This window comes from Microcebus murinus, chromosome 20, assembly GCF_040939455.1.
Source record: "Microcebus murinus isolate Inina chromosome 20, M.murinus_Inina_mat1.0, whole genome shotgun sequence".
In the NCBI taxonomy this organism is placed as follows: domain Eukaryota; kingdom Metazoa; phylum Chordata; class Mammalia; order Primates; family Cheirogaleidae; genus Microcebus; species Microcebus murinus.
In genome coordinates this window covers 30,154,265-30,181,496 of record NC_134123.1, presented here as the reverse complement: position 1 = coordinate 30,181,496, position 27,232 = coordinate 30,154,265, and the positions used below count along the sequence as shown (strand labels likewise).

At 57.6% G+C, this 27,232-nt stretch overlaps 1 protein-coding gene across 3 annotated transcripts in view; it reads right to left on the bottom strand.

The window, feature by feature from the left end:
• The window catches only part of CMIP (c-Maf inducing protein), a 219,481-nt gene that overhangs the window by 16,803 nt on the left and 175,446 nt on the right, over nucleotides 1-27,232 (bottom strand). For all 3 annotated transcript variants that reach the window (XM_075995812.1, XM_075995813.1, XM_012779039.2), the window contains 6 exons: nucleotides 26,872-26,913; nucleotides 21,033-21,095; nucleotides 17,828-17,908; nucleotides 11,964-12,067; nucleotides 10,329-10,433; nucleotides 6,466-6,819 (listed from right to left, as the gene is read on the bottom strand). In XM_075995812.1, the coding sequence (XP_075851927.1) occupies nucleotides 6,466-6,819; nucleotides 10,329-10,433; nucleotides 11,964-12,067; nucleotides 17,828-17,908; nucleotides 21,033-21,095; nucleotides 26,872-26,913 (749 nt within the window). The remainder of the gene's footprint in view (nucleotides 1-6,465; nucleotides 6,820-10,328; nucleotides 10,434-11,963; nucleotides 12,068-17,827; nucleotides 17,909-21,032; nucleotides 21,096-26,871; nucleotides 26,914-27,232) is intronic.

Sequence of the window (27,232 nt, the reverse complement as noted above, 5' to 3'; positions counted from 1 at the left end):
CAGATTACAGACGGGAGTGGTTAAACCGCTCGCTCAGGGTGACCACGGAGCTGTGCCACGCGGAGGTCACAGGAGGGTAAAGCAACAGCTTCCAACTCCTGGAGGTCAAACGGGGCTGTTTCCCACCCTACCAGCACACTTTACACAACGGCAAATCTCTCTGCCAACTCTTCCCCCCAAAAGCCGGGAGGGCCCCGAGAACCAGAGGCTCACACGAGTGTCTCAGTCTGCGGCGAGATGGGCCTGCGCCTCGCAGCAAAGCATTCGCACGGGGCCCCCGGAGACCAGAGTCACGACAACCCCCACTCTACAGATGGGGACAACCAAGGCTCAGAGGTGCTTCCTGATTCCCCTAAAGGTGCAGCTGGTGGCTGTGATCTGACCCCAGGGGCTCTCTTACGTGGATCCCAGGGCCCGCGCTGACCTGGGGTCCCCGCCACTCTGGCTTCGGGGACTCGCTGAAGAGCAAGCCCAGGCTGGGCAGCTCTCGCCGACCCTCCCGAGCCAGGCCTGGCACCTACAAGGGCCCAGAGCTTACACCCTCACACACGGAGCGAGGGGTGGCTGCTGGAACTGTCCCACCCGAGCCACCAAACTGCCCCTGGTGCTCCCAAGCTCATGCACATTTCACCTCCGACCCACCCAGGGGAGGCTGGGTCTTTCCTCCGCACCCCCCCTACCCCATGTTGGGCCCCAGGACTGGCAGAGAGTTGGCACTCAGAAGAGGACTCAGAAGAGGACTGCCGAACCAAAGCCGCAGGCACACTGGGCCTGGGCCGGGACAGAGCCTGGGGTGTGTGTTTCACGCCGCAGCGCAAGGGGTGTTGGCGAGTCTCCGTCCTGCAGGACCTGGGTGTCACCAGGTGCCAGCTCGAGAGGGAGGCACGCTGACCGCCTGACTTGGACCAGGGCAGCCGTGCGAGTCTGGCACGGGGGGCATGTGGACCCTGTCGTGCGGCCCGTGTTGGGGATGCGGCAGTCAGAGGCTCCACTGGCACCGGCAGGCAGGGCCCCGGGAAAGGCTGGGGTGCCTGGACCTGGGCTGGGCAGAGGGAAGGCCTGGGTCCCCAAGCCTGATTCTTGGGCCTACAACCCTGTGATTCCCATATATATGCTTAGAAGTCAGTGCTGTGCGTGCACTGACTACCTTCTTTTATCACCATGATAACCTTCTTTTATCACCTCTCCCCACCAAGGAACTTTCTAGATTTTTTTTCCTAACTGGCCTCCCACCCCCATACGATTTCATGCCACTGACATCCTGCGTGTTTGTGTGCCCCGTGTCTAACTGCGCCTTATACAGAAAAGGAGGACATGTTTTCACCCCAAGGACAAACAGGCGCTCCCATTGGCAACGGTCTGCTCAGATAACCCCTGGACGAGGGCTCTGCCCGCCCCAGCTTCCTCCAAACAAACCCTCGGTAAAGTGGTGGCCTTCAGAACCCAGATCACACCCTGGAAGGTTCTGAGGAAAGACGCAGATGCCAGCTGCTCAGAAAAGAATGGCCAGAAAAGCCTGTGGCCTGCGATAAGTTTCAGAGTGACGCCAGTTAAGGTCACCCGGCACTCACTATACCGTGCACCAGGCCCGGGTTTGCTCACTGTGGTCTCCGGACGTCCTGTGGGTGAGACGCCACCTGAGTTCAGTGGCAGGAGGCACGGCTGAGGACTCAGCAGGCCGGCTGGCCCACGGTGACCTAGGACGGAGGCCCACACATGTGCTGCCCGTGGCCTCGGGCCAGGGAACCCAGAGGCCTGTGGGGTGCAGGTCAGGACCGGAGACCTCTTCTCCGTAGCTGGCTTGTCTTCCCTCCGACAAATCCCCTTCCGCCTTTCCTCCCACCTGTCACTGACTCTCCAGGCTTCCAGAGAATCTAGCCGTGGTAACAGCAAACATGGTCCACAGCGCCTGTCCTGGGCCACGCCCGCCCCAGGTGTCAGCCTGCACTTCTCCCAGTGACCTGTGGGGCGGCGCTCTTGCCACCCACATTTTACAGGCAGGAAAACTGAGACTCAGCGGGCTGCAGCTCTGGCCCCAGGCCACACAGCTACTGAGAACTGGGGTCTGGACCCAGAAGCCGGCCCTGAGTCTGTGCTCCCCCCCCTCAGTGACACGGCGTGTCCCAGGGAGAGTGGCCCGGCTCACGCCTATTAGAGGAAGACGATTTCCTTGTATAAAATGACTACTTAATTTTTCTTTTCTTTTACTTTAACAAATGAAATATGTTCTATATAGAAATGCCATTAAATACAGAACTCTAAGGAGACTTCAAATCACCCATCATCAGAGAGGGACTCGGAGCTGCAGCCGCAGAAGCAGGTGGGCTCTGGAAGCCACAGGGCTCGGGTCTCACTCCTGCACAGAAGGGGACGTGGACAAAGCTGTTCCCTGGGCCACCAGTGGCCTGCACTCCCAGGTGTGGAGCCCAGCAGGAGCGGGGGTTTGGGCATAGTCCTCCTCCGCCCCCGCCTGGGCCTGGCTTCCTGGTGGCGTCATCATGGTGGCGCCCACACGACCCACGGGACCGAGAGGCGCTGCGGGGCACAGGAAGAAGAAGAGGGCAAGCCGACTGCCTTCCTCACTTGGGCCCAGTCTGGCCTGAGAGTCTGTGGGTGAAGCTGGCCCCGCCCACTCTGACCCGTCTGGGTGGGGACGGGGAGGCTGGCCAGACCCCTGAGGAGTGGACGAGGGACTCTCCTGTGGGCGGCAGAGCTCCCGCCACGAGGGTTGGGAGAGCGGTGCCAGCCTCAGGGCTGGCGTGTGGGGCTGCCCTGGCCCTGCTGGCCTGCTGCCTCCGGCCATGGGGCCACTCTCCCCTTTGGGCAAGCCTGGCCTGGGTGGCAGGCAGGGTGAGAGGGGCCTGACTGCCACCAGGGAAGGAGAAAAGGAGCGTCCCCAGGCCTCTGACACACCTGAGAGCACCCACACGTTAACCCTCACATTAACAGGGCCAGGCTGGCTTCAGAACCCCACTTCACAGATGAGACATGGAAGTCCAGAGAGGTTCAGACACCTGCAAAGGCCACAGAGCTAACTAGGGAAGAAGCTGGACTTGAACCAGCCTATGTGAGCGTGACACCGGGGTTTAAACCTGCTCCGCCTGGCTCCCGAGTCCCCGTTTCTTCCATCGGTCCCCTCGGCCCAGGCCTCATGGGGTGTGTTTTCAGAATCAACCTTGACCTGTGTTTGGAACAGTTTTCCTTTTCAAGGGTCTGCAGGGAATTCTTGCAGCTTAGGCTGCTTTTCAGGGGTGTTGAATTCTCATGACGCACAGTCCCTCCTGCACACAAAGTAACCAGGGCTGTGCCTTTCAGACACCCCTCCCCACTGCCAGCGCGCGGTGGGCTGCGCTGCCCTGCAACCCCCCTGGAGCCAGCTGTGCCCTTTCCAATGGGGGTTGATCAGGCTGGGCCAAGAGAGGCTCCTTAACCCCCAAGATACCCTCTAAGCCCCCTCGATTCCACACTAAACCTTCTACTTCCCTCCTTCTTTATGTATCACTCTCCTGTGGGCAGCACTTCAGTACTGGTAATAGTAGCTCACTTCTATCAAGAACCGGGGGCTGGGCCAGCACTGGAAACCTCCAACATCCCTGAATTCTCACACAGTCCTCTGAGAAAGCACCCATTTTACAGACAAGAAAACTGAGGGCAAAAGAGCCAAGACTGCTGCCACAGTCACACAGCAGATAAGCCACATGCCACACCCCCTCCATGCTCGGATGCAAGCTTCCTGCAACCCAAGTGCGCACTGAATGCCATATTGGTTATTCTCCCTCTTTCTCTCAAAGTACTGTTATTGAATCAATGATGCGCCTTACTCTTAACAGTATCTTAATATAGAGGAGACACTGCTGGTGGTCCCTCCCATTCGCCTGGTATCTATCTGGCAAGAGGTGTCTGCTCTGCGCAGGGGTGCTCAGAGCCCCCCAATCTTTGTGCCACTGTCCCAGAGCAGCCACACTGACTCCACCTCCCGGCTGGCAGCTGAGGCTCAGAGAGGACGACCCGCCTGCCCACGGTCACCAGTGTGCACGCACGTGGGACTTGGGTCCAGCACGCTCTGACTCCGAATCCGAGCTTTTCCCCACGAGTCTCAACGTGGAGCCTGTGGGCTGCGGGGGTCGTCTGCATCCGACGGCTCTGGGGCCTCCAACGACCCAGCTGGTTAGGGAAGGAAAGCTGGGAGGAAATAAAGTTCTCAGGCCCAAATTGTGCTCTGAGCTCCCCCAAGGTAAGAGAGGCTCCGGGAGGGACAAATCTTACTTTGGGGAGACGTCCGGGCTGGGAGTGAGTTGCTGCTCTGAGCGGGAGGCGGTGGGCCCTGCCCTGGCGGGCCATCGGGGACACCTCCCGGCCACCCCACTATTCCGGGCCCCTGGCCCTGGCCCCCGCCCCCTACCCCGCCCTGGCGGCTGAGTGATGTGGGCAGGCGGGAGGTCTGGAAGCGCATCAGGAAGAACAGAGCCCTCATTCACCAGCGTGTTTATGAAGAAGCAAAAAAACGTGTGTCACTGCAGGATGGAACTGAAACCCTTAGCGCTTAACAAGAAGGATGAGTCGGGACCAAGATGGCAGAAGGCCTGGGCGTGGGTGGCGTGTGCGGAGAGCAGCCGGAGTCAGGGGCCGGAGCGGAGACTGGGGCCGGTGCTGGCCTGGCGGGCCTATGCCCCGACCAGAGCAAGGAGCCCCTCCCAAATCCTGGGTCCCTGGGGCTGACCTGTCCCCTGGGGGGGCTGTCCCCACTGCTCTCCCCTGCCTGGAAGGGACGCAGAGGGCGAAGGCATGCTCCAGGACGCGGAGTGGGATCTGGAACGCCCCTGCCTGGGAGCTGCTGGATGTGGGACGTCCCCACCCGGCCTCTGTTCCTGGGACCACGGGTGTGGCTGGCACTGACCCCGGGGAGGCCCTGCCCTTTCCTCACTGGGCAGGGGAAGCCGTGTGGGGATGCTGCCTCCACCATCCTCTTAAGCCACCAGAAGCCACTGTGTAACCATGTGCGTGTGCATGCAGGCGTGTTCACCTCCAGGGACACACACGGGCACCCTAAGGCGCCTCCCACCCCGTCTCGCCAGCTCACTAGGCCACCAGAATCCCCCGCCGCCCTCCAAACCCAGGGCACACTCAGGCAGCGACATGCTCATGGCTGAGGAAGAACCAACGCTACATGGTGACTCAGTGGAACCCCTGTGCACGCTGACAACACCCCAAGCACCCCCAGATTGAAGGCCCCTGGCCTTAGGCACCACATGTGGGTTAAACATGATGACACAGCTGTGCCCCGATTCCTCTGAAAAGTCCAGCAACCACAACCGACCGCACGTGGAAATGCCGACCTCTGCACCCGGGTCTCCGGGGAGTGGGCAGAGCCCTACCCTAAGGAAGGGGCTTGTGGGAGCCAGGACAGGGAGGCGCCGGCTGAGGTGGGGCCACAGGGCCAGCGGGGCGGAAGGGAAGCTCGGGACCCAGCGCACGTGGAGGGTATGAACGGAGAGGCCGGAAACAGCCCTGGGGGTCAAGGAACCACCCCCCACCCCCGTCGTCCCCACCATTGTAAAAGCACAGAACTGAGGCTCGAGGAGGGGCAGGGACAGGCCCGAAGCCCCCAGCTCAGAAGTGTATCACCCAGAGCAGACCCAAGTCACCTCTCCTGGCTCCTTCTCTGGAGCTCCTTCCGCCAGCCCGGCCTGCGCCAAGCCCTCCCTGCCATCGGGACTCGCCCAGGACGCGGCGGAGGGCACCCTGCACCTCGGCACAGCCCAGCCACTCCCCAAACAGTACTGCCCTCACGGAAGGCGCCCACAGGCACACCCAGGCACACGCACAACCTCACGGACACCCAGGCTCCAGGGCACAGCCACACACACCTGCACACGTGACCCACCACCCATGCAGACACACGCATCTGTATGTGCACTCACACCCCAAACACACCTAAGCACGCGTGGCTCACACAACACAGAAACACTCACGCGCAGGCTCGCATGCACACTTGCTCGCGTACACAGCAGGAACCTAACACCTGACAGAACCTAACAACGTGCAGAGAAGCGCACGCACTCGCGGACACACGGCGCCTCCCTGCTCCCGCACGCCCTGGCGGATACATGCAGACACACACTCAGCTCATGCACAACACACGCACAGGCACGCATGTGTGTGCATGCACACATGACTGGACGCTCAAGCACACACGTGCAGACATAGCCACACATGTACCCCGTGTACGTGTATGCACGCACAGTATGTTCATGGACACACCCACAGAAATGTGCGCACACACCTCTGCGTGCCCCCATGCACCTGTACACATGCACCCTGTGTGCTCGCACTCACAGCCACACCTGTGCGCACTCACACAGGCCCCTCACCCAAGCCCACCCTGGGGACCCCGCTGGAACCGAGGAGCACAGCCACGCCAGAGGCACGCCACGGCCCACCCCGGCAGCGCGCGGGGGCACTCACAGCAGCTTGAGGATTTCCACGTGGCAGGCGAGCGTGCGGTCGGCCTGCGGGCCCAGCTCGATGCTCATGGTGCTGCAGGCGGGGCTGACCATGAGGCAGTCGATGAGGCTGGGCTCGCTGTCGTCGCCCGCGCTGGCCGCCGGCGCCGGCGTGGCAGTGCTGGTGCGTTCCACCTCCACGTGGATCTCGCTGGAGGCCACGACCACCGACTTGAGCCGCGCCTCGGACAGCGTGGCTTCCTGAGACACCAGGTCCGGGCTGGGGTGCAGAAGGCGCAGAGGTAAGGTGGGCTTCCGGTCGCACGGCTGCTGGCAGCCGTTCCGGATCTCCTTCAGGCTCGGGGAGTTGTCGCGGCTGGGGGAGAGGAGGGAGAGGCGCGTGAGTACGGGCACCCGTGAGTGCTCACGACGCGACAGGTGCCGTCGTGTTAGGTGCGTCCCTGAAGCCCCAGAGGACGCGGTGAGGCAGGACCGTCACCACCCAATCCTGCCAGCGAGGATGCTGGGGCTCAGGCGGCGGCAGCTCACCCGAGGCCTTGCGGACGGGACGGGTGCCCGGGTGCAGAGCCACGCCGCAGCCCCAGCGCCAGCGGGAGCTCGGTAACGACGGAGTGAGGCTGACTCCACGCGACAGCATTCCCCTGCACCAAGCCGCCCTCCCGGCCACCTTCCCGGCACGCCTGTGACATGCACTGAGTGATTCTGTAGCTGCTTCCTGCAGTCTAACTGCCCTCCTACTTCTGTCCCCGAGCCCAGTGTGCCCCACGGCTCAGCTCCACAGCCTACCATGCCCCCCCAGCTGAGAAACCCCTGAACTCTCGTGTGGGCCCTGGCCTCTGTAGGGCCCTCCTGCTGTGTAACCCCCCAGCCACAGCCATCTCCGACTTCCTGGAGGAACAATGCTAGCACAGCGTGTTAACAGGTGTTCACTGAGAAACGGGCTCTAGGCATCATTAATGTCACGCTTGTTTGGCAAGTGCTGGGCCAAACATGACGAAATTTGGCCTCTTTACGGCAGGACTTGTCAGAGCCTTGCCTTGGTTAAAGCCCCTCCTGTCAACAGCTCGTCCCAGTGGGCCCAGTTCCCTGGGAGGCGCAGCCAATGGACAGTGGTACCAGCAATGGGATCCCCTGCCGGTGCCCACGCACCGGCACAGCGCAGGCGCTACCACACAGGCGAGGCCTGCCATGTCCGTGCCGCAGGGGAGGAAAGGCACCCCAGAGGTAAATGGTCCACCCTGACTGTGTGGCCCATGAGTTGAGGGAGATGGGATTTGAAACCAGATCCCCCTCAATGTAAAGCCTCCCCACTAGGGGCGGCTCCCAAAGTCCCCCAAGATCCTGTGCAGGTCCCCTCCTCCACGAAGTCTTCCTTGATTTCTTCTTCATATTGCTCACATCCTTCTGCCCCCCAACTCCTTCTAAACCAGAGCCTTCCCCCCCTGGCTGGACACCAGGATCCCTGGGGCACTTCTAAATGTCCTGCAGCCCAGTTAGATCAGAATCTCCGGCGTGGGGCCTGGACGTGAGTCATTTTTAAGTCTCCCCATGTGTGTGGTCAAGGTTGAGACCCACTGGTCCAAGCGACTCCAAGCACGATGGCATGATTAGAGACAGCTGCTTGTCTGGTCACTCCCCAGATGTGCCACACGCATGTGCCCGTCTCTCTGGGGCTCGAGGACTGGGCCACACCACTGGGTTCTCTGTAGCCACCCCAAGGGCAAAGTGCAGAACTGGAACCCAGGGCCCAGGGAGGGTGTGATTTACCCAGCATGTGCCATGAGCCAGGCCGGAGCTGGGCCCGCCGGGGTGTTGACTAAATACGCTTTAAGCTTTGCTGGGGGAAAAACAGAATCCAGCAGCTACAGTCTGGGAAACCGACGGCTGACGGGAAATCGTGTGTGGTCTGTGCGGGGAGGGCCGGCCCACGTTCTCCCTCGGGTCAGATCTGATTTGCGCGCTCCACGCTCCAGCCCCTTTGTTTCCTCTGCTGGGACCGAGGAGTGGATTTTCAAGGCTGTTGGCTCAGCCCGGTGATTTTCCAGAGAGCCGCGGTAACCCGGGTCAAGCTGCCTGTTCTTCCGAGCATGAGTACACTGTGTGCCCACCGGGAGCACCGCGGACCGCCTGGAGGACAGCAGGCTTTATCTCGCAGGGGCGTGCTGGAGCGGAGCCGGGAAACGTCCCAGCAGCGAGTCGCTTCCCTGGGTGACGCTGACGTTCCGGAGGAACTGACAGCACTGGCTGGAACCTGGTGGCTCTAAACTACCCGGGTGGGCGGGAGGCAGCGGGACCCACCTGGCCACGCCTCCACCCTGGCACCCCGCCATCCTAACAGCTGCCAGCGTCCCCCGCACTCGAGCCTGCCCCTCCCGTGTATCCTCCCCGCAGCGGCAGCCACCGGAGGAAAATCCGGAACTGAAATCTCACCACGTCCCTCCTCCTCTTACGACCCACTGTTGACTCGCCGCAGCAACACAGGGACAGCCCTGCCACTGGGAGTGTGCCCTGGCCCGCTGCACAGACTGGCAGCTCGTTGAGTGTGTAGCATCCCTGTCCCGGACCTGCTGAATCCGGATCTGCATTTACCACCAGCCCAGGGGAGCCCCAGGCTGCTGGGGGACCTGAGAAGCTGCCCCTCCGTGGCCAGCCCTGTCTCCCCCCCCAGCTTCACCTCCTCCTTCCTTCCCTCTGCTCCGGTCACACTGGATTCCCTCAGCTCCTCCCCTGCAGGGGTCCTCCACGTTTATCAGAATCCCCTGTGGAGTTTAGGAATGCAGATTCCTGGGCCCCGGCCCAGAAATGCTGCACCAGGGAATCTGCTTGTTAAAGAAACAAGTGACTCTGCTCCGGGTGACTCTGGAGCAGGTGTTCAAGGACCACGGATAGAAAAATTTTGCAACCAGGGGTTCTCCATTCTGGCTGTGCATTAGACTTGCCTGGGGAGTTCAAGGCAACAAACAACGCCAAGGCCGTCCCAACTAAACCAGAATGGCAGTGGGCGGGGCCTGGGCACCTTTCTTCCTTTTCTTTTTTAAGAAAAAGAGGGTTTAAGGCATAACCTACGGTATGCTGGTAAATGTCTAGCAACCAACACTCTCGGAAAAAAAGCAGCCCTCGTCTGGAGTGTTTGCCAATTTCCTTGGTGTAAATACTCCCACCACAACTGACCTCGAGCTACCAAGTGACGTCACTGCAGAACTGGGACATGTGCTCCCAAATGTTAGGGGCGAGCTGGCTCTAGCAAACCCTGGGAATAACTTAAATCCATTACAGTCACGTACATAACTCTTAGGGACAGAGAGCGGTGACTGCTCCTGTGCAACAGCCACCCAGCTCAGAGTTCTCAACCTGGCTCTGCTGACATCTGGGGCCAGATAATTCCGTGTTGCGGGACCTGTCCTGTGGGTGGCAGGATGATCAGCAGTGTCCCCCCCACCCCCCGCCCACAGGCACACACACACTGACACATGTGCACACCCTACCCCCACATACAGTTACACGTGTACATGCTTCCACTCATGCATTTGCATACCCGTGCACACACGTGTGCACACACATATACACACATTCACAAGCACACACACCCATGTGTCATGAGAAATCTCCAGCACAAAACATTACTTGCTAAAGTCAGGTGGCCCACAGCCTTGCAGTTGCGGTGGTGGACTCGCAGTGTTTGCTTTTTCAGCAACACGCCCCGGTCCTGGGCCCGGCTCAGGGAATGGGGCAAATACACCAGGAGACCTGTCTAGCGAAAGCCACTCCACTTCCCCAGCCCCTCGGTCCTTGGTGACCTGTGCCCACGGTGGATGTGGCAGCACGCCCCCCACCCAAGCCCTGCTGGCCGCAGCAGTGACTGACCTGTTGATGAACTCTTCGTAGCAGGAGTAGATGGCAGCCAGGCACACGGCCACCAGGTTGGGCAGGACCCGGGGGTGCGGGCAGTGCCCTGTGGGGCCGTGCATGCTGGAACAGAGCAGAGGGCAGGGGTGAGACGCCTGCGAGGTGGGAGGCGGGGACAAAGGGAGATGCCAGGCACCACTGAGGCACGGGGCTGGCCCGGGCATTCTGCCTTCACCCTGTGGCTGGCAACACCAGGCTCTGGGTCCTGGCTGTGCCATGTGCAGGTGGCAGAGAGCAGAGCTCCAGACTGTGGGCCCCAGATCCAGGGGGCTGGGTTCAAATCCAGCTGAGTGGCCTTGACAAGCTACCGAAACGCTCCACTCTCAGTTTCCTGGGCTATAAAATGAAGACAACAGCCCCACCTTGGTGGGTCACAGGAGGACCAAGTTTCCCAATTCATGGAAAGACCTAGCATGGGTTGACCGTATGTTTCTACCTGGTGGTTTAGGAATAATTATTTATAACAACACATTTTACTCTCAAAATTGTCCTGCTTTGGAGGGAAAATGACTATGGTCATCTTTGCTTATTCGTATGGGGTCTGGGACACAGTCACTAGGTCCTCAATCAATGCCAGTCATTATCATTTGTCACGGCTATTTCTGTGCCTCAGTTTCCTCATCTGTGAAGGGGGCAGACTGCGGGTCTAAGGATGACACCTGCAACACTGTGGGAAATCACTGCCGTGGCCACAGCTACCAAGAGAGGCCAGACCTGGCGGCACTTCACAAAGCACAGCCAGGGGCTTTAGAGGCACCCTGAAGTCACCAGGCCCTGGCAGAAGAGCTCGTCATTTGGGCTGGAAATACTTGGTGAGTGTGTCTAGGACATACACGGCTTCAGGACTGGCTTACAAAAGTCATTTTGATATTCTGAAGAAAGCAGTAACGATGCCGGCTAATGGGGCGACAGGCTTCCACGCTGTGCTTGGTGCCGCCTGCCAGCGGGCTCCCGATCGCCACGCTGCCCACGCGAGGGGCTCTGCGGTTCCCATGTCACAGACGAGGAAACCGAAGCACAGAGAGAAAATGAAAAAACAGAAAAAGCAAAGCAAAACCAACCAGCCGACCAACCAAACAAAACAACCCCAAACACCAGCGGTGAGTAAGAACGAGAATACTTGGCTTCCTCTTGGTCAGGCTGGACAGGTGGCTGTGCAAGTCCCACCTGTGGGACCACTGGGAGGATCCTTTGCTAAACACCTTACGGCGCTAGCGCTGCGGGAGCCATGGAAACGCTAACACCGCTCAGGACCGTGACCTTTCCCGAGCTCCTGCGGGCACGAGCAGCGTGCTAGGGGCTTCCTCGGATATTTAGTCCTCATTTAATTGCACAACAGCCTCCCATGGGCCCCCGAGGAAATAAGATCAGAGAGGTGCAGTGACTGGCTCAACATCACACAGCAAATAACTGGCTCAGACCACACGTGGCGGGAAGGATCCAGGGGAAGCCCTCACAGAAGATGGCATGCTTTGGAGCCTTTGAACACCAGCAGTGGCTCCTCCCTGGGCACCACGGAGCAGGTGGCTCTGGGCTGGAGGGGCAAGCGGACTCGGAGGCCAGGGCGGGGAGGGGCGCTGGCTGGAGACCCACCTCTGAATGAACTTCTTCACCACTTCCATCCCCGCGTTGAGCTCGTTCAAGGCAAGGATGTACTCCTGAGTAAACAGCCTCAGCCGCGGGCACTTCCCAAAGTCCTGCAGGCAGAGCAGAGGACAGGGGTTGGGGACACGCTGCCAAGCAGGACAGGAGCCCGGGGCAGCCAGGACCCCGGCTAGCAGGACCCAGCTCTGCCCAGAGCCGTCAGTGTAGAAGGCAACGGGCAGCCACCAGCCACCTGGCAAGCACGAACGGCACTGTTACACCCTGGCTTACAACCTTAATGGCCACCCCTGGGGACCAGGAATTGTCAGGGTGTCACATAGACATGCTCGGAAATGGCCAATCATGATTCAGCTGCAGGACCGAGACGGGCTGCACACGGCCAACTCCGCCCCCCACCAGCCCTGGGGAAGCTAGAAACTTCTACAGCCACCGGAGAGTTTCTGGGGCCCCTGCTTTCTGTGAGCCATTCGCACAGCAAAGTCAGGCAGTCGTCTCTGCTAGGGGGTCATCACCCTGGGGGAGCGGCTCTGGGGCTTCCTGGGGGCGTGGTGGACACAGGTGGCACTGGACACAGGTGGCGCTGGACAAACGAGGCTCCCCGTGATCTCAGACCATGTGCTTGGGGAAGAGATGCCTGCCCTTTCCCGAGAGGAGTGACAACCCTGGCAAAGGTGGGGCCCAGGCGCAGGCCCTCAGGGGCTTCCTCCCGCTCCGGGCTGGCCCCAGCGACCCGGACCCAGAACTGAACTCACAGGTGTCTGATGACCACGTGCTCTCGGCTGCAGAAAAAGCCACCCTCAAAAGGCACATGGGATACGAAGGGCATCGAGAAAGATGGACGAATAACGGGGTAGGTGGGAGGGACGTGCAGCGTAGATGGTGGCGTGTGTGTGTGTGTGTGTGTGTGTGTGTGTGTGTGTGCCGTGTGACCAGGTGCGTGTGACCGTCATCTGAAGGCAGGACTCGGCGCAGCCGCTGCAGCCGTAGGGAGTGGTCTGTGCAACGTCAGGAAAAGGTGGCGCTCCCGGCTCCGCCTCCACCCACCAGCCCAGATGAGCCCAGCAAAATGGGCTGAGGCTTAATTAAGGGGCACTGACAAGGGGACAAAGGGACCCCTGCCTGCTCCAGCCGTGCGACATAACTGGAGACTGATGTTTTCTCAGCGTCCCCAACATGTCACATCAGCAGGGCGGCCATGGAGAGCTCGGCCACCAGGTGGAAAGGCAGGTACCAGGACGGCGGCCGGGAGGGAACCCTGCAAGCCGGCGCCTGGCTCCTGCCCACGGCCGTGCGGAGGGCCGGGGAGGTGCGGGGACCTGGCAGAGGGGCAGACACCACCAGGTCGTGCCGGCTCTCTGGAAAACCACGCGCTGACCCGCAAGACGAGGGAGGGGCTGTTTCTCCAAGCTCGTCCTTCTGTCCCTCCCCCAGGGGAACATACTAGAAAACAGCAGCCTGAAACAGGCCTCCCGTGTGTGAACTAGAAACGCAGGTGGCTTTCCTCCAGGCCCTGTTGATCCCGGCCGGCCTGAGCTCTGAGGAGAACGAGTTTCTAGAAATGCCTCCCGCCTGCGCCCAGGAGGGTGTCTACAGCTGTCTGGGGTTGCCTCACCCGCAATCAAGGGGCTGAATCGGGGCCAGGAGCCCGCGGAAGGGGGACACCTGCTCACACGCCCTACCGGGACTGTTCCTGTCCACGGGAGGGAGGCAGCACCCATGGAGAGGGCTTCGAGGGACGCACGCACATGCGTCGCGCACACACAGAGTACCAATCAGGCTAGACGATGAGGCCCCGTATGAGAGGATTTAGAGACGTCGCCTTATCTCACTTTCAAATCGAGGAAGATGCCCGGCATCTCCTAGACTCCTGGAAAAGGGTGGCAGGACAGGCGTGTGGCCTTGGGCCACCACCCGCCTGTCCAGGCCTGACTGTCCCCACTGTGGAACGAGATTGAAAGAAGTGATCTCTAGCCCGTCTACCTCTAGAGTTTCATGAGTCTACCAAAACTGCGCCAACTGAACCCTGCCAAAGGTAACCATCACTGCCTTTGCTATTAGACTTCTGGAGAGTCAGGTTCTGTCCTTGGAAACAGACATTACAGCGGGCTCTGGTGGCCTCTGACATGCGGGTGAGAGACATTTTGCCTCTTTGGATCAGTCAAATATGCTCCCCTTGAGAGCTGGAGATCAGGTCACCCAGTGGCCCACTAGGGTCCACAGCCACATCCTCTTGCCTCCTTTGCCACAAGAACACGCCAGTGAGTGGCACGTGGGCACAGAGATCCACGGTCATTCTTGAGGGTGCAGTTCAATGAATTGTTCAGACTGACTCTTCAGAAGAACACACTAAAGGACCGCTTCCTCTCGTGTCTAATTTTTATTTTGGTCTAGCAAGGAACACTCTTTGAGACTGTCTAAGCTTCACTTTGCTCATCCATGAAATGGGCCAAGAGCTGCACTCAGAAGAGGGGAAGCCCCCCCAATTCCAGAACACCACTGTGGCATACGACTCCCCCATCTCCCAGATGTTCAAGTGCCTCCTTAGTGAGAAACGCTGCATCCGGGGTGCAGAGACGTCGCCATTTATGCTACGCTAGCAGGCGCGTGGCTGGCGGCAGGCTAGGCACACTCGCTAGGCAGTGACGTGAGCCCCTGCACCGGCGACAGCTCCAAAACGGCGCATCCAGCCCACGGCCAAGCGCTGAGCACTGGGGAGCGCCAAACGAGCGGACGTCAGGGCTCTCCCGTGCTCGCCGCCTGTGTCGTCAGGACGCTGTGAGATCCTGTCTCCTCGTGCCTGGCACAGCCATACTCACTGCCTAGCACAGTCTGCGCTTGCACAGAAGGAGCCGATGCGCCTCAGCCCCGCCTGCAGCTCTCTTCCGACACCGCTCGCAGTGTGCAATCAGTCGACGCCAAGAGCAAGCAGGATGTCAACGCGTCACAGCGTCCCCGGACGCCTGGCATCACTTAGAGGGTGTTCACTGAGAGCAAAGTACAGAATCCTGGCTGAGCGGCCCCAATCTCCGCCAGACCATCAAAGATTTTATAAATGCTGGGTTTTCCTGCAGCTGTTCTGATTTTTATACACAGAATTATTACATGGTCAACACTCCAAGCCCATAAAACTAACCCAATTCAAGGGAGGCACTGTACGGTGAAGTCCCGGGAGGCTGTCTGGATTTTGACTTTTCCCCCTTTGAAGTCAGATGTCCCCAAAAAACCCTTACGAAACAGTTTATTGACTACCATGGGACATGCAAAAATGCTACGTGCCTGAAGAGGCACCCACCCCCGCAACACCCAAAGCATGTCCTGGGGGTGCAGCTTTGTCATTGCCAAGATCCTTGGCAAGCAAAACTCCAGAACCTTTGCTCTGAACTCCAAAAGGGCATGGCCCTCACTATATAATGCTATTCCTATAAGGGATTTAATTTTATGTACTTATTTATTTTTTTGAGAGAGGCTCTCACTCTATTGACCAGACTAGAGTGCAGTGGCATCATCACAGCTCACTGTCATCTCATATTCCTGGGCTCAAGCGATCCTCCTGCTTTGGCCTCCCGAGTACCTTGGACTATAGGTGTGCATCACCATGCCCAACTCATTTTTCTATATTTTGTAGGGACGGGGTCTAGCTATGTTGCCCAGGCTGGTCTTGATCGCCAGGTCTGTAATGACCCTGCCACCTTGGCCTCCCAAAGTGCTAGCATTATAGACGTGAGCCACCATCCCCAGCTCCACAAGAGATCTTAAAGTTAACAAGCAGGCCAGGAGCGGTGTCTCACGCCTGTAATCCAAGCACTCTGGGAGGCTGAGGTGGGCAGATGGCTTGAGGTCAGGAGTTCAAAACCAGCCTGAGCAAGAGCGAGACCCCATCTCTACTAAAAATAGAAAGAAATTAATTGGTCAACTAAAAATATATAGAAAAAATTAGCCAGGCACATGCTTGTAGTCACAGCTACTTGGGAGGCTGAGGCAGCAGGATCGCTTGAGCCCAGGAGTTTGAGGTTGCTGTGAGCTAGGCTGACGCCACGGCACTCACTCTAGCATGGGTAACAAAGCGAGACTCTGTCTCAAAAAAAAAAAGACAAATAAAGTTAACAAGCAGAGACCCTTTCCCCCCAGCTGGCCAAAGCCAGAAAGTGTCCTCCTTGAAACTATCAGAGCCCAAATTAAGGGAGAAATTATCCCAGTGGGGAGTTTCATTGCTATCCTGGAATAAGATCTCACCAGATGTCCCTCTCCCCTGTGTTCTGAAAACAAAAAATGAAGTCCCCCCAAATCTAGGAGGATCTCAGAAATCAGCAACAATTCCATTACAGTCTGCGATCGCTTAGAGCAGGGAATGGTAGCTGGAACTCACTATGGTGCCAACACGTGTCAGCTGGTAGTGGCGGCCTGGAATGCTGTGTGGGGAGAGTCTGAAACTCTCTCCGACAAGGCAGGAAGAGTGCTGTGATTGATTAATGATGTCTGCTGTGAGTATGGGCGAGGGAGAGAAGGGTACGTGCCACACGTTCCCATTCCTGATTGGCGACGGGGATGTAGGTGAGATGATATTCTTTTAGGGGCATGTTGTGCAAACATGAAAGCCATGTCACAAATGAAATGGCTTCCAGGCTACCCTTTTCCAGAGTCATTTCCACATGCCAGGATGGTGGCTGGCTCAGTACAACGTGTGGGTGGGAATGGCCCTGGCCTCACACTGCCTGCCCCCCCCAGCTCCCCCGAGAAGCACTCACAGCTGCTCCCCAGCCCCCAGCAGCCTGTCCGGCCCTTCTGGGTCCCAGATCCCTCCTGTGTACAGGACGTCACAGGGATGGCATGAGGGCTAGTGACGGGCCACACTGCAAGAGCATCACACTCTGTCTCCACCAAGGTGCTCGACAGATGCCTGAGAATAGATGTTCGTTACTCTCATTCCTAGCTATGGCCTTGGTGGCCACTCAGTGGACCTTGCCAAGCCTCAGTTTCCCCACATGCATTATGGGGAAAGTAATGATATTTCCCACTCTCGTTGCAATGACTAGAGAACACAAAGGGACCACACGGATTCCAAGTGCCCAGGCCAGAGAGGGTGTGCAATGAAATCCTGCCTCAGTCTTTTAAAAAAATTAACCAAAGGCCACACCTTATTCAGACTGCCTCAGTTTCCCCCAACATTCTTTTCCTGTTTGGGGATCCCATGTGACGAAAGTGTCACACCTCCTTAGGCTCCTCTGGGCTGTGACAGTTTCTCAGACTCTCCTTATTTTTGATGACCTTGACAGTCTGGGGGAGGACTGCCCAGGTGTTTTGTAGATTGTCCCTCAGCTGGGATCTGCCTGACGTTTTTCTCGTGATCAGGTGGGGTTAGGGGCTCTTTGGGGGAAGACGCAGAGGTAAAGTGCCATTTTCATCTCACCCTATCAGGGCACAGACTATCAAGGTGGCTCATCACTGCTGACGCCGACCTTCACCACCTGGCTGAGGTCGTGTCTGCAAAGGCGCTTTTTCTGCTCTTTCCACACTCCCTGGAAGGACACCACCGTGCACAGTGCCCTCCTTCAGGAGTGTGAAGTCACAACCCAGGTCCTTGAGGATCGAGCGTCTCCATAAACTAGCTGGGACCTTCTGCCTGCAAGACTTATCTCCTCTCACCAGCCCCAGCGTCTTGTTATTCTTACCCACTGCGACAAGACTCTTCCTGTGGCCTTAACGGCAAAAGCATAATCAAGGAGGACAGGCTGCACGACCCCTCCAGCCTCCCCGCCGGCGTCTCCGCCCAGCTCCGGCGTGAGGCTGGCCAACCCCACGCCCAGCTCTGCGCATGCGGCGACGGCCGGGACGGCCGGGGCCCGCGGACTCACCATGTTATGCTTGAGGATTCTCTGGACCACGGGCGTGAACACCTCGATGACCACCATGGACCGGGGCCGCTCTCTGCAGTGCTGGGGAGAAAGCGGGGCACGGTCACCATGGGCCTGGCCACAGCCCGAGCTTTTCGCAGAGCTGGGGACAGTGAGCCCTGCTGTGGGTGCGGGGGTTCCCTCGCTGAGTATTGTTGCGTGGTGTTTTTTTTTAAAAAAAGACTTACTTTGCAGGGGGGCACTTTGAGGTTCACAGCAGAACTGAGAGGCAGGGCGATTTCCCACATACCCCCCGCCCCCAACAGGGCCAGCGTCCCCTGCTGTCAACATCCTGCACCTCCTGGTACATTTGCTACAGAGGATAAAAATACAGTGACACATTACTGTCACCAAGAGCCCACAGTTTACATTAGGGCTCACGCTTGGTGCAATGGACTCCATGGGTTTAGACAAATGGATAACAACATGTGTCCACCACTATAGTGTCATATGTAGTCATTTCACTGCCCTGAAAACCCTGTCCTGCCGCTCATCACCCCCCACTCCTCAACACCCATCTTCTTCCTGTCTCACAGCTTTGCTTTTCTCAGAATGGCAGAGAGTTGGAATCATACAGTCTGCAGCCTTTTCAGAGTGTTTTCTCTCCCTCGGTAACATGCATTTAAGGTTCCTCCTGTCTTTTCATGGCATGACAGCTCACTTCTTTTTAGTACTAAATAATATTCTGCAATTTATCCATTCACCTACTGAAGGACATCATGGTTGCTTCCAAGCGTTGGCAATCATGAGTAAATCTGCTATAAACATCCATGTGCAGGTTTTTGTGTTTAATACATTTGGGTAAATACCAAGAAATGCCCCAGGTTTTTTTTTTTTTTTTTGGAGTGACACAAGTGAACAGGATGGGATCTTTGGTTTGCTTTTTGTTTTGATCTTAACACACTGACTGCCATGTGTATAGAACTCATGCTAGCTTTCACCCGGGGCTTCGTGAAGCGTATGTAACTCACGCGTCTCTATCTTGAGCCACGTGAACTCTCTCTCAAGTTGCACATAACTCACGCACAGAAAATGATAAAAAATAACAAATTTTTCATTAAGTCAGAAAGGGCTTCTTTGTTTTCAAAGTTTTTATCCTATTTTCGTAATAAAACACCGTGGCCCCAGAGAAAAAAATTTTCTTTTTCTGGCAGCCACTGTGCTGGAGTCTGAGACTGTCGCAAATGGCAGGGGCGGGAGTCCGTCCTGACACGATCCTCAGTTAATATACACCACGGCTCCTGTAGACTAAGACGCGGCAGCCTGGCCTGAAAGGCCTTGAAAATCGGGTATGAGGACACTGAGGTTTTAGCGTTTGGACACCAGGATGTTGAAAGTTCTGTGGCTTTTTGACTGTTGGCTTTAATCATCGGGTAGCGCCTGCAGCCGAATCCGGCGCCAGACGCACCTTCCTCACCAGCCGAGTGCTTGCTTCCCCCCAGGGAACTGGCGGCCTCGGGCCCAGCAGGCAAGGCCACCAGTCCCTGCCGTCCCACCCCCTTACAGCCTGCCGGGCGTCCACGGGAGCGCAGTTTCGAGCCCTGCGTGAGGACAGCGAACCCGACATACTTGAAATCAGGGCTTTCCTGGGAAAGCAAGATGAATAAACTTTCCTTAGATCTGGGGGTTCAGCCTCGAAGTCTGGCAGGAGAGGCTGCCTGCTGGGTCCAGAGAGGGCCAGTGCGGGCCCAGGGGGACAGACTCTGTCCCCTCTCGCTCTCCTGCCTGGGCCCCGCCCCCCAGAGGGAAAGCGGCCAGAGGACCGGCACCCCCGGGGCTGGGACCCCCTCCCTCTCCTCTGACACCCGCAAGGGACTGTAGCAGGGGACCCCAAAATGGTAGTTTTTTCTAGCTCACCCTTTTCCAACCGGCTACCAGGACCCCCCAGGTAATAAGATATGCTGTGAACCAAGGCCCACTGTTCTAGAACAAAAGCTTGAAATCAGGAGGTGTGAGAGAAACCCTGAGCCTGGGAGGAGAAAAGAGGCAGACGTGGAGGAGTCTGGAGAGACTGTCGAGAAAGGAGGCGACTCGCTGTGGCACCTCCTCTCAGAGCCCACACGCCGGGCTGTCCAATCCCCTCTGCCGGGGACATGATACCCATGAGCTCTGGGGGCGCAGGGGTCCCCTCTTGTGCCCTAAGGAGCCTGCGCCCCTGTGTGTGTGCGCCCTCACTTAGACCAGATGGCGCACACTGCGTACGCCGCATTCGGAGTGGCCGCGGCGTGCTCCCGGCCCTGGAACGCACCCTGGGCACCTCAGGCCAGCAGGTGTGTGGGTCAAAGGGGACCATACAGTCCTGACTCCTGACACTCAGGGGACCCTGGGACAGGGGCAGGGTTCAGGTCCCCTCGCTCCTCTGGTGCTCGCTTTCCACCCTACGAGCTGGTCTCGCTGGTGGACACGGCCCGACCCTCCCGAGGAACAGCGTGTGGCCGTGGACGGGGCGGCCAGTGGGAGCTGGCGGGAGCGAAGGCAGCTGGGGGTGGGCAGGAGGAAGATGGGAGCACTAGGGGAGGGGGGGACTCAGGCCACGTGTGTCTCCAAGGACGTCACATTAGTACCCTGAAAAACCAAATCTCACAGCAAAGAACAAAACGGATTTGTGCGCCGGTTCCCACGCGGCGGCTGAGATGTGCTCTAGGAAGGGGGGAGTGCCTGGCCCCCGATGTGTCCCCAACAAGTCCTGCATGAGCCTCACTGGGAGGCTGGCGCTGAGGCCGGGGCATGGAGCGCAGCCTCGAGGCTCCTCCAAGCTGACCGGGCACGGCCTGCTGCTGCCCCGATCAGGGAAAGCCCACAGCTGCACCCCGCCATGGGCCAGCCGTGCGAGGAGCAGCCTTGTCTAATAATAACCCGGCTCTGACGCCAGGGCTCCGAACCCTGCTGCACTCTGTCTCCCAGGACAGCCCTGAGTTCTTCCAGAGAAAAGCCAGATGCCCCCGGTTGGGACCCAGGCTCTCCCTGACTGCCTATCCGGCAGAGAGGTGCTGTGACCAGAGAACGGGTGCCCGGCACGACCCTGCCTGTGTCCCGGACCCTGAGATGAATCTGTGGGGCCTGGGTTTGCAGCCTTTTGTCCAAAGCCACCCCCGCCTCCCCCCACCGTGTACGCACAGCAGCAGGTTACTTCCCGCAAACACCGCCCGCCTCCGCCGCGCCATACCTTGCAAAAGAATTCACAGAGGTCTGGCGGCGGATGGTTGTTTTCCAGCAAAGGAGCGATCGCCTGCAAGACAAGGAACAAGTGACCAGTCGCATCTCTCCGCAGGGACTGCGAGGGGGCCGCGTGGGGGCTCCGCAGAAAAGGGGGACTCACAATGGAAGACACAGCCTCCTGCCACCCTTAGGGCAGGAAAGGCCCGTTTTGAATTTGTAGCCAGGGAGCCTGAACTTTGTTTTTTTTTTTTGGGAGGGGGAGGAATGGCTTCCAGTGAGAAGCTGGTGAAAGCTCCGAACTGTCACCCAGAAAAATACAAAAGACACGCACCCACGATGATGTGCACACTTTTAGGGTTTCGTGACCTGCTGGCGTCCACCCATGTCCCCCTGACCAGGAGGCAGGACACCAGGTGATGAGTGCAGGCTGGGGCAGAGTCCCCAGCACAGATGCTGCGTGATTGTCATAGCACAGTGTGACCGTCATAGCACAGTGTGACTGTCAGAGCACGTGACTTCATCTCTCTTAACCTCGGCTCCCTCACCTGGCGAGTGGGCCCCCAGAGTCCCCGGGAGGGACTTGGCCGGTTTCTCAGCCCTCACTGGGGATGGCATCTGGGGGGGGTGGCCTGCACAGGGCAGGGGGTGGACAGCGTCCCTGGTCTCGACTCGCTAGGTGCCAGGAGCACCCCCTCCCAGTTGGGACAATCAATATGTTTCCAGACACACTTTGCTTTACTAATATTAAGGAAGCGAGAACATCAAACGCTCCTTGAATTCATTTCCTGCCAAGGCTGGCCAGGCCTTCTGCTGCTCCCGGAACCACTCTGCAACGGAAAGCGTGACTGGACACCAGTGAGAGACGAGTTAGCTGCCCCTTACTCACGCGGCCGCGCCTCTGCTCCCAGCGCCAGCAGGAGGGCTGCCGCACGGAGCCGGTGGCTGGGCCCCGCCACCCCTGCCCAGGCCTGCGCCCCCCGGGACTATGGCCACCAGCAACAGGCGCTACTTACATTTTAATCGACACGAAACACACGGTTTTAACTAAAATTAAAAATAGAGTTCTTTACTGGCGCCAACCACAGTTCAAATGCCCCATAGTCTCATGGAGCTAGCGGCTACCGGACTGGATGGCGCGGACACAGAAATGACGCTGCTGTCGTTATTTCCGCTGGGCGGCGTGGGCGGGGGTGGCGGTGAGCCTCCGACTGTGTCACCCAGCCCCCTCGCCTTCTGCAAAGGGCGAGCCCTACGGACTCTCACGCCCCCGCAGCCGCAGGGACCAATGACTATACAGCCAAAGGCAGTAGACACTGCTTGACTTATGACAGGGGGGTCACGTCCTCATTGACCCGGCGTAAGTGGGAAACATCGTAAGTCAGAGATGCACGGACCACGCCCAAACCACCGAGCTTCAGAGCTTACCCCAGGCTACCTCGAATGTGCGCAGACACGCGCATGCGCCAAGAGCTGGGCAAAATCGCCTGGCGACACAGCACATTGCGCAGTGTCAGTCGCCGCGGCTCGCGGCCGCTGCCCAGCATCACGAGGGTATCGTGCTGCGTGCCAACAGCACGGGAAAATGTCAAAATTCAAAATATGAAGTGCGGTTTCTGCTGCGTGCATGTTGCTTTTGCACCACGGTAAAGTCAGGGACCTTCGTGTGTAACAGTGTCGTCTGCACTCCGTGTGCCCCGCTCTGTGCCAGCTGCACTATGTGACTTAATCTTTACTGCTTGCTCTGGGGTGGGCATTAGTGTTGCCCCTTTAGGAGGGGAAACCAAGGGTCAGAGAGGTTAAGTCAGCTGCTCGAGGTTGCACAGCTACAAAGTGGTGGAGCCAGAACCTGAACCCACGTCCCCGAGTCCAGAGCCTGAGCTACGACTGGTTAGTACGTAGCCCCGGCTCTCCACACGACTGGGAAACAAACGGCCTGCCTGGCTGCACCGGCTACATTGCCAAGGAGAAACCGGGCAACGAAGGAAAGCAAACCATGGAAAAGGAAGCCAGGCCCGAGGCGCGGCTCTGCACGCTCACATCCAAGCCCACGCGAGGGGTCTGCTCTCCCTCTCCCTCCCGCTCTTACTCCCGCGTGCCAGCCGCCCTCCTCTCTGCAGCCAGGAACCCTGCACGGCCGGCCCGTAAACACAGGAAGAGGTCAGGCCGTGGCAGCGGCAGCGGGTCAGGTGGCCCCTCCCAGCCTGTGAGTCACTGCCAGGCGGGCGGGCTCCCCTACCCAGACCGAGCCCTGGGACCAGCTGCGGGCGGGGGAGGACCTTGGGCAGGGTGCGGTCCCCCTGGGTTGAGTCCCTTCAATCCCCTACAAACCGGGCTCCCCTTTTTATGGGAATGAGTCAAAGGGTAAAAGGGTGGGAACTAATGAAGCGCCTACAGTGGGCGTCAGGCATGGGCTTGGTGCTCCCTTGGCCGTTACCTCATTTGACCCTCAGGACAACCTGTGAGGTCAAGTGGTAATTTCCATTTGTACGGATGAAGAGACAGAGGGTCAGGGAGGCTACCAGGCCTGCCCTGGTCACAGAGTGATGATAATTTTTAAATGTACAGTAGAAAAATAAAAAGCTTACATTTTTGTGGAATCTTTCTAATAGCCTGGCCCTCTGCTTGGCATGTTAGGTGCATCAGCTCATGTAACCTTCCCATCAGCCTGGTAAGAAAGGTTCTTTTTTTTATACCCATTTCACAGATGAGAAGACTTGAGGTTTAGAGCATTAAGTTGGCTGGAAACCATCGGAATGGTCATCTGGTTAAATAAAACTATTCTAGAGCCACTTAGAAAGAATGAGGGTAGACCAGTGGTTCTTAACTGGGAGGGATTTTGCACCGGGGGAGGTAACTGACATGTCTGGAGTCACCTTTGTTTCAACAAGGGTGTGTTATGGGCATCTAGTGAACTGGGGCCAGAGATGCTGCTAAACACCTGACAATGCACAGAACAGCCTCCGAAACAAAGAATTATCCCTCCCTAATTGTCGCTAGCTCCAAGGGTGAGAAACCCTGGAGTAGATATATACAAAAACACTTGGAAGAGGCCAGGTGCCGTGGCTCACACCTATAATCCCAGCACTTTGGGAGGCCGAGGCAGGAGGGTCACTTGAGGCCAGGAGGACGAGGTTGCAGTGAGCTGTGATGTGGGCATTGCATTCCAGCCTGGGCAACAGAGTGAGACCCCATCTCCAAAAAAATAAAAAATGAAGGGGGGAAAGGGCATTTATTGAAACCTTAAAATCTGTACTCCCATAATATGCCAAAATAAAAAAAAATTCAATTAGACCCAAAGACAAAAAAAAAAATGAAATGACTTGGAAGAATCTCCAAGACATATTGTTAAGTGAACAGACAAATGCAGAACAACATCACATCATTAATGTCAAAACTAAAACCACAACCACATGTCTGTATGGTTTGTAACAGGGGATGTCTCTGAAGCGGGTGCTGGAATGAGTTGAAATCTTTTGTTTTACAATGAAAATATACTCATGAAACGTGCAAACTTAAAGCTATTTTAAATAAAATTAAATAATATCACAAGTGCTGTTACTCGCCCAAACTCACAGCCATTCTGCGGTGGGCCCAGGTCTGAACTTGGCTCTGAACTTGACCCCGCATTCAGCTTTACGCACGCATTCCATTCTGAGCACCCCCACAGGGAGTGGGGCCGCGGCTGGGGTTTGGACTCCGGTCTGTGCTCGTTCAGTGACAGCCCAGTAACCAACGGTTACTGCTGCCTGGCCAGGGAATGACCACTTTCTACTCAAGCTATGGTAGAAAAATCAATAGATAATACCAAGCCCCATCGGGAGAAGACTAATTGCCAATAGAGCAAAGAGGATAATGTAAGTGTTGGAATGCAAGCAGGCTCCGGAAGATGCCACACCATGACAGCAGCGATAGGAACACGAGTACTGAACCAGGGGCTGTGCAATGGAGGGCTGAGGGTCAGACCCTCAGGTCAAATTCCTCCCCAATTAAGGGTTCATTCCAGGCAAATTAGCTGGATAGATGTAGCCTGCATTTCTTAGATCGAAATTTCTTTCCCAGGCCTGTCCTGAAAGTGAAGCCGTAGCCCTCCTGCAGTGCTACCTGGCACCTGGTGGGACCCACAGGTGTCACCGGCAGGGCGAGGGGGCACCGCCTCCTTCCTGGGCACTCACATTTCCCCCTGGTTCTGTGCCAGCCAGAGTCTTACCACTTTGCCTTTGCACACGCTGGTCCCCCTGCCTGGACCGCCTTTCCCTGCTTGATCTGTTAACCTGACATTCTCCTATCCATCCTTGCTGGCTCAGCTTGGTCACCTCCTCCTAGAAGTCCTCTGTCATCTTCCTCCCAACATCCTCCCTGACAGAGGAGGTTCAGTGTTTCCCCGCTGGGCCCCCCGACACCCAGAACAATCGTCAGTGTCAATCCTTTGCCATATTTTTGATCATCTGTTGAGCTGCTGGGTTCTCCCAACACACAGCAAACCCTCAGCGGCAGGGCTCGTAGCTTGTTCTCTGTCTTGTCTGCGGGACAGAGCCCGTGCCTGGCACACACGCACACTCACACGCTCAACAAATGTCTGTTGAATGGATTGATTAATTAATATTATGCCAGAAAAGGGTGCTAAGGGTGATTGGGGGTGCCCGGGTTGACTTGTCCTCCTGCTGTGGTAGGAGAAGGCAATGGACGGCCAGGGTGGAACGTGGAAGAAACTTCTATGACTTCAGCAAACACCCACTGAGCACCTGCCACGTGCCAGGCACGAGCTGGGAGTAAAGGCCGAAGCTGCGGCTTTACTCTGCACAAGAGGCCTGGGCTCAGCTAACGTCGCGCACACAGTTCCCGGCAGGGCTTGCCAGGGGCACGGTGACTGGGTGTGGCTCTTGTTTGGTAGGCTGAAGCCGTAACTCCTGGGCAGGCTGGTTCTAAGGTCTTCTCCTGAGCACGCAAGGCTCTGCCTCGTGCTTCCGTTTGAAGCTCCATCTCCCTGCTTCCCCTTCCCTTATGCTTTATGCTCCAGCAATGCTGACAGTTCCAGAACACATCATACCATACTGCTTTAAATCCCTGTGCCCTTGCGTATTTTGATTCCCCTCTTCAGGATGCCCTCACCCTGTTTTGCCACCTGGCGAACTCCTATTGATCCTTCAAAACCCAGCTCAGACATCACTCCTTTGGAAAGCTTTCCAGCCCCTTTCCCGGGGGAGCTTATCACTCTCTACACCACGTGTCTCTGTTTGTGGTGATCACATTTCTCTTCCTACGGTACGGGGTGACTCCCCGGGGACAGAAGCTGACCCAGTCATCTGGGGATTCAAGCGCACGGCACAGTGCTTAGCAGCCAGTAGGTGCAATTTCATGTCTTTCTTCTCCCCAGCGAGACTCCGGTCTCATAGCTTCAAATCACCCAGGAAGATATTTTACCCCGAAGACGCTTACATCATAGTTGAGTCCCAGAAAATATCATCTCACTTTGTGTATCAGAGGGAGTGAGAGTCAGGTTCTGTTTGTGGATGAATTAGGAGACGTGTCCGGGGCAAGAGGAGACGGTTTTCCTTTCAGGTAATGGGGAAGTGCCTCTGAATAATTGCACGGTCTCCCCGCGCCAGACCCCGGAAGGAGGCGGCGAGCAAGGCACGTTTGTACGAACCCCGAAGACGGACAACACACCCTCGCCAGCCGGGGCTGGGACACGGGCGAAGGCAGCAGGGAGACCTGCCTGGCTCCACGGGAAAGACGGGAACGAGCAAGAAGGGGACGTGGCGCGTCCGCGGCGGGCTCAGGCTGAGCAAGGGCTGCGGGCTCCGGAGCCGGGCAGGGCGGACGGGCAGGGCCCGAGGGGAACTCACCACAATGATGTTCTCATGCTCCTGGGTAGTCAAGTTCGTGTTCTGCAGGGTGGGTCGGGGAAAGCCGGAGGAAAACAAAAGAAAACAAGAAACAGAATTAAGAACGCTGAACGTGTGGATTTCAAGGTGCGCTCAGTTTCCAAACATGTTCAGCCTCTCAGACCAAGTGTGGTTGTCACTTTTCCCTAATTAAACAGATCAAAACACCCTCAAAAGCAAGGCTGGGAAGTGGGCAAAGCACAGCTTTGGGGGAGGGAGAAAGACCGAGTTCCTTGTCTCTGTCTCACTGCTCGATAGTCGTGTGGCCTTGGATGAGTTACGTCTCGGTGACACTCAGTTTCTGTTTCAGTAACGGGGATAA